Genomic DNA, 17880 nt, shown 5'->3' with positions numbered 1-17880 from the left:
GTCTCTGCCCGGGCTCCGCCCCCCGTGGGCCCAAACCCCGCCCCCTCCTGCAGATGGCCCCGCCCCCTCCCGCGCGCCCTATGGGCCTGTAAAGAAGTCCCGGCCCGGCCGCTGCACTCCCGCGCGCGCATCCGTGCGCCGCCCGAGGCTGGCCTGAGGAGTCGGCGGCCATTTTGTTCTTCTCGTGGTTCCAGTGGCGAGAGGAGGAGGAAGCCGGGAGCGGGGCGGCTGGGGGGGGGACCCGCCGCGGCTGCTGCTGCCACCGCCGCCGCCACCACCGCTCGTGGGGCTCGTGGCGTGAAGAAGGAGGACGAGTGAGACCCGGGCGCGAGCCGGCGGCGCCGCTGCGGGAGGGTCGGCGGCGGGACGGCGATGGCGGATATCGATAAACTCAACATCGACAGTATCATCCAACGGCTGCTGGAAGGTGAGCGGCGCGCGGGCGGGCGGGCGAGCGGGCGGCGGGTTGGGCCGGTGGGGACCAGGCCCAGTAGAGGCCGGTCTTTCTCGGGAGCCGCTTGGATCTGGGGCGCGCACACAGCGCCTCCCGGTCTGGGGACCCTGCCTTTTTGTCACCCCCCTGCCCTTGCTTTCACATTCTCATTATCCGGAGTCCAAGGACCCATCAGTGTGACTTGGCAGGGCGACGTCCCAGTGCGATGAGAGCCCGTCTCCTTCATTTTCCTCCCCCAACCCCCCCACACCCCAAAGCCATCCTCCTCCCTCCAGTGCTCTTTCCCCTTGAACGTGCATCCGCACACGGACCCAGCCCGGGTGACTGTGGCTCTCTGCTCATCAGATTGTTGTCCTGAGGACAGGGGGACGCTGCTGCGTTCAGCGAGCACCTGCCAGGTAGGTGCTGTTATCCTGGAAGTGTGTTTCGCAAGAGAAACTTCAAAAAGACCTCGCTGGACCAAGGATGCAGTTAACAATCAGGTTTAAAACCCCGGGTAGCCAGGACCGAGGTAGAACCTGCCACCTTTCCACCGTTCACCCTGTGGGAACACAGAATGTCCAGTGGTTTAGTAAAGGTTAAAAATACAGCTTTCCTTTTGTCCAACCTGGGGCGGGGGGACGGCTCTGCAGTGGATTCCTACTTTCGATATTCAGATTTTACATAGGTCTGAAAACCTGCTCCTCACAAATCCCACAGCATATCTGCTAAAGCTAAGGAGAAGGGGAATCCAATAACCTTCTTGCTTTCACTGCTTTTGCCTAAAATATTGGTGGAGTGGTGGACAGCTGCCTAATTCTGGTGGTAGATGTTTTCAAGTCGCTGAAAGAAAAGTCAAAAAGTGTGTTTTTGTTTTTTTTTTAAATGGTCATTTCCCCTTCTCTAATGCTGTGTTCTGTTTTGTTTAGATAGGGTTTCTTGGCTTTGGTTTTATAGAGACATGGTCTCTCCAGTCCTGGTTATCCTGGAGCTCCATGTGTGGACCAGGCTAGCCTCAAAATCTCACAGATCTTTCTTCCTCCCCCTCCTCATTGATGGCATCTTCTGTATCACCATGCCTCCTAGATACAGGGTCTCAGGAGTCAGAACTGGCGTTAAACGCTGATCCTTCTGCCTCCTCCCAAGTACTAGAATTGTATAGACCACTAAGCCTGACTTACTTGTTTTTTCCTGTGGAATGTGTGGGATGCAGGCGGACCACAGCACACATGTGTGTGGATGCAGGCAGACCATAGCACACATGAGGAGGTTGAGAGGACAGTTGGGTGTAGTGGGTTCTCTCCTGTTCTTGTGTGGATTCTGGGAATCAAACGCCGGTCAGGCTTGCAAGGCAGACTTTCCACTGACTAAACCATCTCATCAGCTTCCCTTTCTCCCTCTTTAAAAAAAAACATTTTCTGTTTGCAAGAATTTGCCTGCATGTATGTATGTGCATCATATGCTGAAGAAAAGGGCATTGGGTCCTTGGGTACTGAAGTTACAGGTAGACGTGAGCTATCACGTATGGGTACTAGAAGTGGAGCCCAGATTGTCTCCAAGAACCGTCATCACTTCAGTCCCCCAACCATCTACCCCCCAACCATCTACCCCCCATCTCCCCGTTTTCTGGCTGGTCTCTGTCTCAGCTGTCCACAGTGTTGGAATTAAAAGCTTTCACCACTCCTGGCTTCCCATAGTTTCTTAGTTACTTTTTAAATTTTGAGACTGGATATTGCTGTGTCCCAAAGGCTGGCCTGGATTTCAGAGATCCGCCTGCCTCTGCCTCCTGAGTGCTAGCATTCAAAGCTGTACTATCTTGTCTGGTCTGGTTTATTCTTTTCTGTTGAACTTAACAGAGTAAGCCACCATTTAAATAACATTGAGAGTAACTAGCTGTGTAGTGCATGTGTGTGTTTCTTACTTATGGAAGTGCTTGACAGAGGCCACAGGGATCTGATCAGAGGATGATGGGATTATGTTCTTTGTAATGCCCTCAGAAACTATCTCCAGAGACGGCTCTGCGGGTTTTGGCTCTTGTCCTCAATTCTGAAGACTCGATCTGATCTTCAGGACCCACATGAGATTCAGGAGAGAACCGGAGGGTTGTCCTCTCCCTTCCCTCCATCCACACCTGCTCCAGCAAGTGTGGCGCTGCACACATGCACACACACACAAGATGGTATAAAAGGAGCTACTGGCCTAATTCTGAAAGGGAGAGATAAGATTTGTCACCTGATGAAGCGGTGTTTCTCCATATTGGTAATTGATACCTTTCAGTCAGGGCAGCTTGCTTACCCCCACACTGGAGTGTGAGCATGAAAAAGCATAGGGCAGACTCTGGGTAGCAAGAGCTCATACGTGGAACCCTTCCGTAAGATTGTCCAAACTTAGGGCTGAATGAAGTAGTTGAGAAGGGGTCTTTTAGAGATTAAGGCGACACTGAGCACACACCTTTAATCCCAGAAGTAAGAGTTAGGAGGCCAGTCTGGTCTATATACCAGATTCCACACCAGTCAACTATATGTAATAAGACCCTCTCAAAAACAAAACAAAACAAAAAACCCATAAACCAAACCAAAGGCTGAGGTCTAGAGAGATGGCTTAGTGTGGATGAGAGTGTACATTACTCACCCAGGCCATCCAAGCTCAGCTCCTGCACTCAGCAGGTGCCTCAAGGCTTGTTACTCCAGAACCGGGGTCAGACACACACACACACACACACACACACACACACACACACACACACACACACAGGAATACATTTTAAGCTGGGCATCGTGACACATGCCTTTAATGGAAGCACTGAGAAGCAGAGGCAGCTTGATCTCTGAGTTAAAGGCCAGTCTGACTTAGAGATGAGTGCTAGGCCACCCCAGGCTAAGGCATGACCTGGCATAGACCTGTAGTCACAGGCACTTAGGTAGAGTCAGGAGGTCAAGGCTAGCTTAGCTTCTACATGAGTTCTTAGAGGCAAGCCTCAACTACAGAGACAGACGGGACACAGGGTTTGGTTCATAAGCACTACAGCTTTGCAGCACTCTAAATGCAGTAGTGTTTCCCTGAGCCAGTCACCCTGCAGGTGTGTGCCACTCCTCAGCGCCGTTAGCTACACGCGAGAGCAGAGGGACTTAGACAGAAGACAGACGAGCTGTGTGTGAACTTAGCACCCTGCTCTGCTATTTTGGTGGGAAAATGGGAATTGGGGTGTTTTCTTCATGAAACTTGTAGCGTTTCTTCTTGACTAGCACATGATTTTAGTTTGTTCACATGGTAGTGTGCAAGAAGGATGTTTGTGTAAAGGAAAGCCATTGTCAGTGTAGGCTGGGAAGTGGCTCTGCTAATACAGAGTGCTTGCCAGCTCTCATCCCTCTGAAGGCCCACCATTCTCTTAAGTCGCTTGTGCATGTGGCTTTTCAGTGCTCCTGCTCTAGAGTTTCTAGAAAGCCAAGGGCCTAAATGAAAGATTTAAGTGAGGATGGTCTTAAAGCAATCCCTAAACTGAGCAGAGGACACACAGCAGGATCATTAATAAGGGGCATCCTGCCCTCCCTCTGCGTGGATAGGCGTATGTCCCCATACTTCACCTGGCAGGCAGAGCAGGACCCTCCCTCTCCTGGATCTGTAGGTGTGGGAGTCTTAAAAAATTCTAATTTGGGCGGGGCATTGGTGGCATAAGCCTTTGGAGGCAGAGGCAGGGTGATTTATAGAGCTAGTTCAAGGACAGCCAGGGCTACATACAGAAACCATACCCCCACCCCAAGTATGACTCCCAGAGCCTTCACTGCCCTTTGCTTATACAAGGCTGGGCTGCAGGACTGACTAGGCAGGCGGGATGCAGCCAGCCAGCTCTCAAAGAAGGCAGGTGTAAGGGCCATAGGGAGTGGGTTAGGGGTGGTCAGTACACTTTAATGTCTGAGGGAAGTGTGTGTGTGTGTGAGTGTGTTTCACTGCTTTGATTTATGCTGGGTTTTGTGGCATACCGCACGGCCTAAATATGAGGGGAGAAAGGTCAGATGGGAACTGCCTCATAACTGAGGAAGCCCCACAGGATACTTGAAGTAAGGCAAATCCCATTTCCTTGAGCTGTATAATTCTGGAATGAATTTTGGTCTTCAGTCTTGAGGTCACAGTTGTGTCAAGAGTGTGAAGGCAGGGTACTGCCTTCTGATGATGTTTCCCACCTCTGTGTCCGGGTTACTGACATCCTTGCCTTCGAAGGGTGTATTTTTAGGACCTACAGGAAATAGAAGCACATAGATAGGGTCCAGTGTGCAAGGCACTGGTGCTAAGATGTGTTCAGCTGGGGAACAATTTTCTTTCAAGACAGATTCTCATGCTGCCTTCGAATTCCTACATGGCTGGGAATGACCTTGAACTCTTTATCCTCCTGTCTCCCACTACTGAGTAATAGGTTGTAGGGTGACAGTCCAGAGTCTGACTTAAACAAAACACACTGTGATCAAATTTAATTAGTGTTCATCATAGAAGACTAGATGTGTCCTTGGGATATTTTTTGGTTGGAGCTTTTTAGCCACATCCTGGCTGCCCACGTAGAGGAAATCAGTGTCATCCTTAAAGTCCAGAGTGTGCATGGCGGCGCAGTCCCCAGCCAGGTGGAGGAGGGGGTGTGAGACAGACAGTGAGGTAGAGCCATGGTTTTTTGCTGTTGAGAGGAAAGGGGGTTCTTGAAAGGTTTCTTTAGTTTACATATTTTGTAGAAAATACTTGGTTGTTTGCAAGAAAGTATACCGTATGGCAAGTACTAAGTTTGGTTTAAGATCTTTTTCTACGGGACTGGAGAAATGGCTCAGCGGTAAAGAGCACCATCTGCTCTTCAGAGGTCCTGAGTTCAATTCCCAGCAACCACATGGTGGCTCACAACCATCTGTAATGGGCATGTCTGAAGTCAGCGACAGTGTACTCTCACACACACAATAAATCAATCAATCAATCAATCAATCTTTTTTTTTTAAAAAAAAAGATCTTTTTCGGGGTTGGGGATTTATCTCAGTGATAGAGCGCTTGCCTAGCAAACGCAAGGCCCTGGGTTCGGTCCCCAGCTCCGAAAAAAAAGAAAAAGAAAAAAAAAAGATCTTTTTCTACATGTTTTTAAGGTACGTTTTTAATTTTATTTATTTATTTTTAAGGGCTCTCGCTTTGTAGAAAAGGCTGGCCTTGTACTCAGATCTGCCTGCCTGGGATGAACACTGGGTATGTGTGGCTGGTGGTGACTCAGGCGGTCTTCAGACAGCAAGAGCTGCAGACTTGCTCCTGTGTGGGCAACGCTCGGTTCCAAATCGCATTGTAATTCATCTGGTGTTTTGTCCTATCTTTTTTTTTTTTTTTTTTTTTTTTGTCCTATTCTCCTTTTTTATCTGATTATTTTTTAATTGAGATGGAGTTTCCTGGCCTAGGCTAGCTGGGACAGGTCTATGTAGATGAGAAGGCCCTTGAACTTCTGATCCTCTTGGTAACATGCCCAGTTTTATGCTGGGGCGGAACCCCCGGGCTTGGTGTGTGATGGGCCCTAAGGGTTCTACCAACCCTGTGGAGGCTTTTCTATCCCTCTGTATGCAGTCTCCTAGTCTCCCTCCTGTAATGCAGTCTTGCTTGTTGCTAGGCTGTGGAAGGTCACTGCTGTCTGGAGAGGTACTAGGCCTGCAAACAGCAGCAGCCTGGTTAGTCTCAGGGTTTATAAGCTTTGGGTTTGTTGTCAGTGGGGTTTTTGGTGAAACTTCTCTGATGTACTTCCTGATGTTAGTGATGTTCCACGTAAGCGCAGTTTCTACAGAACAGCCTTGGCTGTTAGCTATGGGCATGCCTACCCGTCCCTTTTCTAGGCTGGGAACAGCAGGCTGACCAGCAACAGTAGGGGCCATGGCAGACAGTAGCTGTTGCTGTTCGTTAGCTGTGAGAAAGGGTTATCTTGCTCGACACTGAGCTAAAGCAGACCTTGCTGATTGGGCAGCTTTCAGACTATCCAGTGCTCACTGGCGAAGCCTGTGGTCCTGTGCATGTTTTAACCCATTCCCAGCTTCACCCCCTGCACCCACCCCTGGATTTTGAAACAGGGTTTTCTGTATATCCCTGGCTGTCCTGGAACTCCATCCGTAGACCAGGCTGGCCTCAAACTCCACCTACCTCTCTCTGTCTCAAAAGTCAGCAGGGGGGTTGGGGATTTAGCTCAGTGGTAGAGCACTTGCCTAGCAAGCACAAGGCCCTGGGTTCGGTCCCCAGCTCCGGAAAAAAAAAAAGAAAGAAAGAAAGAAAAAAGTCAGCAGGAAAGATGGGTACAGACTTGATGCATTGGTTCTGATGAGCAGGCCGACCTGAGTGACAGTTGGAGCCAGTTGGCACTCAGGAGTTAGCAGCAGTGAGGAAGTGTAATGTATCCTTGGGGAAGAGGACAGCCTCAGTTGAGCAGTCTGGGTCGCTCCTGAAGGAAGGGTGAGCAGTTGCCTCCAGCTGTGGAATGTGCTGTGTCAGTGGATGCCACATAGACGGGTTGTTCAGCTAGGCTGCAGGAGGATCATGAATTTCAGAGTTAACCTCGGCTACATAGTGAGATCCACTGTCAAAAACATCTGGTTGTAGTAACATAAACCTTTAATCTTATTACTGAAGAGGCAGGCAGATCCCTGAGTTGAAGACTGGCCAGGGCTACATAGATCAAAAATCTTTAAAAAAATAAAAATAAAAAAATTGAACTCAAACTGTCCAAAAAATGGTAGTAGATGCTTTCAGAACCAAGGAATATTAGCAACACCGGCTTTCTTCAGTAGAACCCTGTATGTATGTATGTAACAAAGCAAGCCTGTGGGCTGTACCAGAAGCCAGATACGGAGATTCTAATTAAAGACACAAGAATGGGCCACTCATGCACAAGTGTAGAGCTCCCCTGAAGAAAATTCCTGTTGGAACCAGAAGCTTCCAGGAGTTCCCTTCTAACCAAAAATAAGTCTCTTCCTGGGCAGCCTGCCCAGGTTTCTGGCCAGTGAGGCAGGATACTCCCATCTCTCCTCCTGTCTGAGTGCTTCTTGTCTTGTCTGGCTCTGGTGCAAAGGAAAGCCTTGTTGCCTAGCTGCTATTCAAACTGCGTTCTCTGAAGACTTACTGCTGGGCTACCTCCATCTCAAAATTGGTCATGCCTGCTTAGCCTGGGCTACATAGCCTCACAAGGGACTGGTGAGGGTTCAGTGGGTACGTGCTACATAAGCCTGGAGCTCTGAGTCTAATTTCTGGAATGGGCAAACGGGTGGAAGAAGAGAACCGCCCCACAACTTTGTCCTCTGACCTGTTCACCCTCAACCCCAACCCCCGTAAAATTTAAGGGTAGGACAGGGGAAGGAAGATGGTTTAGTCTGTAAAAATTGCTGAAGAAACAAGGACTGTATTTAACCCCACCAGAAGCTTTTTTTTTTTGTTTGTTTGTTTGTTTGGTTGGTTGGTTGGTTTGGTTTGGTTTATTTGAATCAGGGTTTCTCTCTACCCCTGGCTGTCCTGGAACTCTCTCTATAGATCAAGCTATCTTGGAACCCCAAGTGCTGGGATTAAAGGCATGTGCCATTACTGCCAGGCTCAAAACCTATTTTCTAAGGTGTCTGTTACCCCAGTACTTGAAGGGAGATACAGGATCCTTGACAGTTCTCTAGGCAAAGAATGAAGTAGAGGAAAGACAGCATACCTGATGATGTCAATTCCCAGTGTGTGCATCTTTTGTCTTATAGCCCAGTTGTATTTGGGGGCAGAAGGTGCACCTAAGGAATCCATCCCCCCCCCATGTCTCTTCCTGCTGTGAGAGCACATCCTTTTCTTCTTATCCTTTTCTGTCTTCTTATTTTTCACTGAAAAACTAATACTACTTTGCACACTATTCCGTTCCTGATCAACTTGTTCCTTCAGAGAAGCGGGGGTGTCTCTGTCAGTACAGGCTGAAGGCCAGCTTCCCTGAGGCTCTGGTTTCCAAGCATGGGTGCAGCCTTGCAGCCTTGAGTGGACTCTGCTCAGTATAGCTGGCCTCTCTTGGGAGTGCCATCGCTCTCCTGCAGGATCAAAAGCTATATAAACCCTTAGACTTTCTACTGTTACCTAGCTGTCAGGACAGATGATTTGATGACAAAGCCTGCAATTAAAATTTAAGCTAGTCAGGTTTAGGATTCTGCTAAAAGCAAATCTGTGGACTGGTTTATAGTAGACAGATGCAGTCTTAAATGGGCTGCTTAGCCTGGCTCTATTGAACTCAAATGCCTGCTTCATTAGTCTTCTGTACTAAAAAGCAGAGACTCAGAATCTAGCACACTGAGTGATCAGGTCCCTGTGCCAACCACACATGCAGCAAGCAGGGCCTGTAGCAGCCGTTTCCAGAAGCTGCCACTTGAGAACTGGAAAGAGTTGAGCTCCCTGGCAGTTGGAGTTGTTCTTCAGTCTGCATAATGATTATCTGATCTCTTGTAACCGGAACCCACACAGATGTCTCCACTGCTGTCACCCTCGCCTCCTGAGGAGAGTGGGCTGTGGCCAGAGCTTAATGAGGCGATGAACAGAGCTCAGGACTGACTCTGGACTCACGGGTTACCATGACTGGTACTGGGCTAGGAGTTGTTCTACTTGGATGCCTGGGGGGCCTTTAACTTCACAGGCACTGGCATTAGTAGTGCAAGTTCACACTGCACACTAGAATAACCCTAACCCTATGCATAAGGGGCTGGTATTCTGTGTGTGTGTGTGTGTGTTTAAAAGATGTATTTATTTATTATATATGAGTACACTGTAGCTGTCTTCAGACACACCAGAAGAGGGCATCAGATCCCCATTACAGATGGTTGTGTGAGCCACCATGTGGTTGCTGGGATTGAACTCAGGACCTCTGGAAGAGTAGTCAGTGCTCTTAACCGCTGAGCCATCTCTCCAGCCCCTGGTATTATGTTTTATATGTGGATTCCAGAGGATAACCTCGGGGTGTATCATTCATTCTGCAAGAGTGGTTTGGCTTTCTTTCTCCTTCCTTTAGCGAGGATTTCTCACTGCCTCTCCTGGTAGGTTGGGCTGACTGGTTGGCTTCCCAGATCTGTCTGTTTTGATAGACATTGCTCTCCAGCACTGGGATTCTAGGTGTGAGCCATCCAGCCTGGCTCCCCACCCCTTCTCTGTGAGCTGTGGGACTTAGACCTAAGTTCTAGTGCTTGCAAGGCAAGCTTTTTATCAACTCAACCCTCTACCTAGCTTCTAAGGCATTTCTCAATTAATGTACCTATGTGGTAGTTTGGCCTGCATGTATGTTAGTGCGGTACATGTTTGTATTGTAAGGTATTGGAGGTACAGTTGTGACATGACACGTGGCTGTTGGAGTCAAACCTGGGTCAATGCTCTTAACCATGAACTCTGCAGCATTTTAAAGTGAAGTGCAGACTGCATACGTTAGAGATCACGCAGCTACACTTGGTCCTGAGAAACCATTGACGGACACATGCTCTGGACTTTGTGAGGACAGATTTGGTGACACGACTGTGGCCTTTCCTACTACAAGCTTGAGTTCAGTCTAAAAGTAGAGAGGCTTGGAAGCAGAAGGCACTGTAGTCTTGGTACAGGGTAGGAGTATGGTGTCCAGGGAACACTGGCAGGGTCAGGGTGACCTTGAGGCTGCTGTAAAGGAGTCTAACTTGGCATGAAGTATACAACTTCTGACGTTTTCACAGGCCAGCCAGAATACTGATTTCAGTCACATTTGGCCAGCTCCTATCTATCAGGTATTTATTGTGGGAAAGGAAAGATTTAAATTAGTCACACCACTCCCCTCTTCTCAAGTTACCATCTTTTTTTCTTTTTTTAAAGATTCATTTTTGTTATGTGTATGGGTGTGCATTTGAGTACAGGTGCCAGACAAGGCCAGGAGCTACAGTCAGTAATTAGCTGCTTGCTGTGGGTGTAAACTGCTCTTAGCCACTGCTGTCCTGAATTGAACATTTCTATGTGAAACTCTGTCCTGACTGCTATTTCTTTCCACAGTGAGAGGGTCCAAGCCAGGCAAGAATGTCCAGCTCCAGGAGAATGAAATCCGGGGACTGTGCTTGAAGTCTCGGGAGATCTTCCTCAGTCAGCCTATCCTTTTAGAACTTGAAGCACCACTCAAGATATGTGGTGAGTGTGGTACTCCATCACTCAGCTGAGGGCACACTGATGGCCTTTGATGCTCTCGGAAGGATTATGGCCATTGTGGGTGCGTGGGGTGGTCTGGTCTAGTTTGGCTTGCTCTGCTGTAGGACAGGTTCCGGCCGTCCTCAGTCTAGGTGGGTATGCATTGCATCTCTGACTCAGGGTAAACCATGTATGTTTAGAGTGAGGTGGCCTTGGCTTTGACCTCGCAGAAGTTGAAAGGCCATGGCCAAGGTGGTGTCTTGAATGCAAGCATTGTGAGGGGGCCAGTCGCTGGACACTCACAGAGGATGTGCTGACCTAAGTACCTGAAGCTGAGCTGAGGTCTCCGTGATCTCAGAGGGAACCACAGTACTTGGCAGGAAGCAGGTCAGACAAGATACTCTTTACCACACAATAAAGTAATGAGTTGTGTCTGGGGGGAGCTCTGGACCTGTGCATTTAACATGGTCGGTTGAACTAAATATGCTACCAGCTGGGAAATTAGTGTTGGCTGTGCACTTGTTAGCAGCCACTGTGAATGTTTGTGTATGCAGTGAATGTTTGAAAGGTGTCTTGCCAAGGTTCTGTCTGTGGGTTCAGCAGTGCGGACGGTGACACTGATGTTCTCATCTCCAGGTGACATCCACGGGCAGTACTATGATTTGCTCCGTCTGTTTGAATACGGTGGCTTTCCTCCAGAAAGCAACTATTTGTTTCTCGGGGACTATGTGGACAGGGGCAAACAGTCACTAGAGACGATCTGCCTCTTGCTGGCCTACAAAATCAAGTATCCGGAGAACTTTTTTCTTCTTAGAGGGAACCATGAGTGTGCCAGCATCAATAGAATCTACGGATTTTATGATGAGTGTAAGTACTTTGCCTCTGAGGAGGAGGGGCTGGAAGGCAGTGGGCGGCAGGCCTGTGAGAGTCAGAGCTGCTGCGGCACTCCTGCTCATGTCCTGGCTTTAGGGGCTGCTGCCTGCATGGGTGCTGATGGGGCTGGAGGGGAAGAGTCTTGGCGGCGCACACGCTCTTAGTGCAGTTCCGAGAGCCTGTTGGCTCCATTTGCTCTGCTTTGCACAGCTCTGATTAGATTGGTTCCACATAGCACATCTGTTGGAAGCCTGCGGGTCAGTGGCCTGGGAATCGAGAGCAGGGCCACAGCCGCAGGCAGTGCTGGTCTGCTCTGCCCAGCCTTGTCTGTGGGTGGGACCCTGCAATGAAACGATTTGTTTTTGAAATGGACGGTGTGGTTTTCCTGTAGTGCAGCTATATTTAGGAAAGGGACATCAACTTTTCTGGGATAAGCATAATGGAGAAAGATGCTTTAAAGCCTACATTTTCATTTCGAGTCTGTCTTTGGTGTTGAATGCAAGGATGGAGGAGCCGGAGTCTCTGTCTCTCGTGCTGTCTCCACCTAGACTGGTGCTGCCACGCTGGCACCTCGAGCATCCTACCTCCTCCGCTACTGCACCGTTCCCCAGCTTTGCCTGCCATCCATCCACCCATCCATCCATCCGTCCATCCATCCACCCGTCCATCCATCTGTCCATTCATCCATCCATCCTTCCAGGATTTTTTTTTTTTGTTTGTTTGTTTTTTTGTTGTTTTTTTTTTAAGATTTATTTCATGTATGTGATGTCACCAGAAGAGGGCAACGGATCCCATTACAGATGGCTGTGAGCCACCATGTGGTTGCTGGGAATTGAACTCAGGACCTCTGGGGGAGCAGTCAGTGCTCTTAACCGCTGAGCCATCTCTCCCCCCAGTTTTATTTTTAAAATAATACTTTGTGCATATTCTCATATTTGGGGTTATCTCACGTTACTTTTTTTCTGAAATGTTCTTGCTGAGTAGCCCGTGTTGACCTTAGCCGTGGTCCCAGTTGTAGCTTCCTGACCTGGGATGGGGGTGTCAGCTGCCCACCCCACACAGCTCTGGATTGTCTAGTGAAGCTGTGCTCTTGAGTTCATCATCGAGAAAAATGCTTCCAAAGCCTTAGAAAGAATTTGGTGTGAAAAGAGCAAACTGGCTTGGTGGAGGGCTTGTGTTACTTCATATAAACATAAAATGTCACAAGTTTTGAGACTTTGGCTGCACTGTCTTCCGGGCTGTTTCTGCCGGGAAAGGGCTTGGGCTGGGGTGGCAGGTGCTTACGAGTTCGTTGGCTTAGCACTTGCTAATGTACACACACATGCAGGAGCTTGTAGTTAGGGCTGCCCATGTGTCCTAGACTGCGGCAGGGAGTGCTTGGGTAGTCAGCATGGAGTCTTCTCAGCTCACACACAGAGCCTTAATCCAGCCTTCAGGAAAGAAAGGCATGAGTGACTGTCCAGACACTGGTTCAGCAGAGAATGAGACAGGACCAGATGGATTTTGGAATGGAGTCAAGGCCATCTGGCCTCAGTTTCTGCATTGATGTTATTACCATTAGCTATTGGTAATTGGAGGTTGTTGGCTCTGTTCATTGAAGTTTCCAGAATTATCAAGGGAATCTGTGACCTCCTCAGAGCTGAAATGCAAGCTTTTACAGGGAATGGTGATCTGAGTGCTTGGGGGGTGGGGGTGGGGTCAGGTCTGCCCAGCTTGAAAGGCATGGCTTAAGAAGGCTGTTGCTCTCCAAGGCCCTGTATCCTCTGGTAAAGAAGATAGAGTCTTAGTGTAGGGACAAACACAACATGGTGGTACGTGAGTGTGGGGTGGCCCAGGAGACAGAGGCTCCCCAGCATGCACAGTCCTTGACCAATTAAAGAGAATTTGGTAGTTGCTATGGCTTATGAGTGAGTTGTGACTCAAACAGTAATTTTTATACAGTGGTTTTAAAGGGGACACATTCTGACACCCTGTTATAGCCCTGGTGCTCAAGGGAGTGTACTGAGTGCAGACTGTGTGTTAGGACTGAACACTTGGACCTCTTGGAGTTGGAGTGGGGCTTCTGTCTGGTTGCAGGAAGCTTCAGAGCTCAGGCCCCTGCAGGAAGAAAGAGGTGACAGACCTTGAGGATTTGGTGGCGGTTGCCTTCAGAAGTCACAAGTTTCCTCAAGGTCAAGATTAGACAGAACAAATGAGGCTTCAAATAGATTGGGCACTGCCCACTAATTGTGGCAAACTGAGGTGTGCCCCTGTCTAGAACTCTGTGGGAACGTATTTTGGTTGCTTCTAGATGAGTCCTGTGTCCTAGACCCCTGAGGCTGTAGGGCCTGTGGGGACCAGCATGTTTGAGTTACTTGAAAGGTGTGAAGAACAGTGGGGTGACCGTCTGCATTCTCACAGGTAAGAGAAGATACAACATTAAGCTGTGGAAAACGTTCACAGACTGTTTTAACTGCTTACCGATAGCAGCCATCGTGGACGAGAAGATATTCTGCTGTCATGGAGGTATGTGGCTCCTTCACCTGTGCAGCTTCCCCTGCTTCTGGAAAGTCAACTGGGCAATGATGGCTTTGGCTGGGCCACTGTTGCACTAAGGCCTGTTCACAGTGACACAGCCAGGTCATGTGGGTCAAGCCGAGGGAAATGGGTTCTAGGTTGGGAATCGACTGTGACCTTAAATACAGAACGAGCCCTGGTGCATCTGCTCAGCCGTGTGTTTGCCTGAACCCTTCTGGGGAGTGGGGGTGGGGTCTTTCCAAAAGCATGGCTCCATGGCTGTGCTGTGTGGTAGTAAAGGAGGTGGCACTGGAAATGAAGCAGCTATCCAAGAACCATAGAGTGTGTGTGGTGTGGTCCCCGCTCTGGTGGATGGGCACAGAGAGAAAGGGACTCTGGCTGCTCAGACAACAGACGGGAGCTGCCTCACAGCTGGGCACGTTGTCCCTGTGCCCAGCCACTGCAGTTGGTCAGGGTGGTGCCTGCCCTGTGTGTTTTCCTTGCTGCCTTCTGTTGGGAGAAGTGTGGATGCAGTGGCTGGGTGTTGCAGGGCTCTGTGTTGAGGTGAGTAGTGTCTCTGCCCTGCACTTCAACATCAGTACAGTACTTTTCCTGCATTATTTCCCCTAAAACCAAATAAAAAACCCATAGATGTCACGGCAGCGCAGCGAGGCAGCACCAGCCTCTGCAGCAGGAGGGGCTGGCCGCATGCTCGTGCCCATGCCGTTTGTGCTTTAGGGGTTTTCCTTTCTCGTTGAATAGGTTTATCACCAGATCTTCAATCTATGGAGCAGATTCGGCGAATTATGAGACCAACTGATGTACCAGATCAAGGTCTTCTTTGTGATCTTTTGTGGTCTGACCCCGATAAAGATGTCTTAGGCTGGGGTGAAAATGACAGAGGAGTGTCCTTCACATTTGGTGCAGAAGTGGTTGCAAAATTTCTCCATAAGCATGATTTGGATCTTATATGTAGAGCCCATCAGGTATTGATTTTGAATTTTACATGTACACTTAGAGCATGTGTGTGAGCAGATTCTCCTTGTTGATTTTGGTGGGTAGGTATGGCTTGCCACACAGTGTGCCTCTGGGGAGAGCCGCAGGAGGCCAAGCTCAGTGGGGAAGGAGAATGGAGCGGCTCAGGCTTCAGCTGCTCACACTGACGCTGTCTCTCCACAGGTGGTTGAAGATGGATATGAGTTTTTTGCAAAGAGGCAGTTAGTCACTCTGTTTTCTGCACCCAACTACTGTGGCGAGTTTGACAATGCGGGCGCCATGATGAGTGTGGATGAGACCCTCATGTGCTCCTTCCAGGTGAGACTGCAGCAGCTTTGCTGACCTCCCGAGGAAGTTCTTCCTGTCGTTTCCTGAGCAGGCTGCCCATTCTTCTTCAGTAGCACATTTGTCCCATAGGAGTAATGTGTGGGCTCAAGAATTCTTAAGAAAGGAAACAGGGCCGTTTTCCCGGCATTGACTTAGTGTAATTGAATTCTTAGTGGGTGAAAACAAGCAATGTGTTGCAGCTTTAGTCAGTGCTTTTGTTGAGAGGAGGGAGTTGGGGTGGCCCTGGCTGTCCTGGGACTCACCTGAAGACCAGGTTGGCCTTGAACGCAGAGAGAGTCACTTGCCTCTGCCTCTCAGGTGCCAACGTGTCTGCTTGTGCTCCGGTTCTCACATTCCCTCCCCAGAGTGAGCGGGCTTGATCCACTGCTCACACAGTTGGAAATGTTAGTGCAGCCGTGGAAGTCCCAGGGCAGGCCTCAGCAGTCCCCAGAGACTGCAAACCTCAGTGCCTTCCACGGAGCTTCAAGGCTGAGGGGAGTTGTAGGCTTGAGTTTGTCACGTTGTCCAGGCAGACACTGTTGTCCAGGTCACACGTTCTGCCTGTGCGTCAGGCGCGTCTCCGCTGCAGTGCCCAGGTGCCAGTTGGGTCAGTGATGTCCTAGAGGGGCTTTCAGCACTGGGGCAGCATCAGACAGAACCTCGGGATGGGAGCTCTGAACAAGGCTGAGGTCCAGGTATGGCTCCTAAGGTTCTTGGTTCTTTCCTCTTCTCAGATTTTAAAGCCTGCAGAGAAAAAGAAGCCCAACGCCACGAGACCTGTCACACCGCCACGGGGTATGATCACAAAGCAAGCAAAGAAATAGATGTCACTTGACACTGCCTAGTGGGACTTGTAACATAGCGTACATAACCTTCCTTTTTAAACTGTGATGTGTGCTGGTCAGCTTGCCCAGGTAGACCTGTCGGGCCCTCCCTTCTCCATTTTGATTATTGCTGGCACTTGCTGGTTATAGCAGCAAGTGAAGCATTCATTCTCAAGAAAGCGGTTTGTTTTGTTTGTTTTTAACCTCTGTTCCCTTTGTGGACAGCTCTGATGATGGTGTTAAGCTGTACACCTTGGCAGTTTATCCTGTCCGAGGGGAAAGTGTACAATTGATCTTTTTTTTAAATTTAGTATGAATCATGAATAATGTAAATGCTTGTTTTCTTTAGGATATAAAGAGAGCCCTAGGGTGCGTGAGTCTGTACATGTAATTGTCATAAATGCATTCTGTTGATACAAACCACTGTGAACAGTTTTTCCAAGTTTGTTTGACAGGGACTGCTTTCCCTCACTGTCTCATCCTGTACAAACTAGTGTCTGCAGCTGTGGCAGCAGGAGCAACCTGCCACCCTGCCACCCACACTGCCCAGGCTGTCTGAAGCACACTCCCTCCCACTGCACACTTAACTGACGATTAAAGCCATTCTTTTCAATGTCTGTGATTCCTTCCTAAAGCCAAAGTTTCTGTTGGACTGTATTGGCACACCCTGGACATGAGGTGGCCAGGGCACCAAGGCTGCGTGCACAGGCCGCCTCCGTGGGGACTCAGAAAGAAGCAGGTTATTTTAACTAGCAATAGTGATGTAGTGCTGGGTAAGCTATTAATGGTGGAAGTTAATGAGACATTGTACAGTGCCCATATAGTCTATTCACTGAGTAATCTTTTTACAGTTGGATCAGGCCTGAACCCGTCCATTCAGAAAGCTTCAAATTATAGAAACAACACTGTCCTATATGAGTGACCGATAATGCTTTCTTTGGCTACATTCTTTATTCTGCAGTGACATTGAGGCTTATAAATCAAAAGGAACTAACTTGCCGTCCACCGGTTTATACAGAACTCACAGTATCTATGACTTTTTTAAACTACGACCTGTTAAAATGAATCTGTTTCCACAGATGCCCGTGTACAATGCCATGTGCTAAGAATGATTTCAGACTTATTAAATGCGAGCTTGTTAACCTGTCCGTGTATGTCTGTCTGTCATCGGCCACTGAGTCCATTTCTGTCTTTTTATATGCACGTGGTTTGGGAGGGGCTTGGCTCTTAGCTGTGTGGCCTGGAAGGAGGGGGCTGTCTTCCTAGGCACTCCCCTTCCAGCACGCTTCCTTCAGCTTGAACCTGAGGTTCTGTAAACTTCGCGGGAGGAAGAGAAATCTGAGCCATTGATTAGGTCAGAGGCCACGAAGGGCGTCAGCCCACAGTGATGGTTGGCATTCCGTCACGGGATCCTGAGCAGAGAAGATAATGTGGAGTTGATAGTCTCCCTCCTCTATCTCTCCGCATGCCTGTAACCTAGGGAGCCCCATTTCTCTCAGCTTCTGGCTCTCCAGCTGGGTGAGTGGCAGAGCCACAGCCCTGGCAAGTCATAGTTGTGAGTATATGGGCGTCCCTGCTGAGTTAGACCTACCTGAGCTCCTCTGAGCTCATTGTAGCAAGTCTTCCTGACACCAACATAAAAAGGCACAGAGGGAGGTCATAGTTGTCCCTAGATATTGAAGTATTAAGTGTCAAAACCTGTAGAAACTTGTCTGAGACAGTGCCATTCTGTTCATGTTCACAGCAAACATGCAAATGTACCATACATGTGTAGCACACATACCACCCATTCCATGA

General features: G+C 49.0%; 1 protein-coding gene across 1 annotated transcript; it reads left to right on the top strand.

Moving 5' to 3' along the window:
* The first annotated feature begins 94 nt into the window (after positions 1-94).
* Positions 95-17231, top strand: Ppp1cc (protein phosphatase 1 catalytic subunit gamma). Its single transcript, XM_032886389.1, has 8 exons — positions 95-427; positions 10439-10570; positions 11204-11434; positions 13841-13945; positions 14699-14922; positions 15116-15250; positions 15994-16054; positions 16935-17231. The coding sequence occupies exons 1-8, from the start codon at positions 373-375 to the stop codon at positions 17003-17005; spliced, it is 1014 nt and encodes a 337-aa protein (XP_032742280.1). The 5' UTR covers positions 95-372; the 3' UTR covers positions 17006-17231.
* The last annotated feature ends 649 nt before the right edge of the window (positions 17232-17880 follow it).

This window comes from Rattus rattus, chromosome 16, assembly GCF_011064425.1.
Source record: "Rattus rattus isolate New Zealand chromosome 16, Rrattus_CSIRO_v1, whole genome shotgun sequence".
Classification (NCBI taxonomy): domain Eukaryota; kingdom Metazoa; phylum Chordata; class Mammalia; order Rodentia; family Muridae; genus Rattus; species Rattus rattus.
This window is presented reverse-complemented; position numbering and strand designations above follow the sequence as displayed.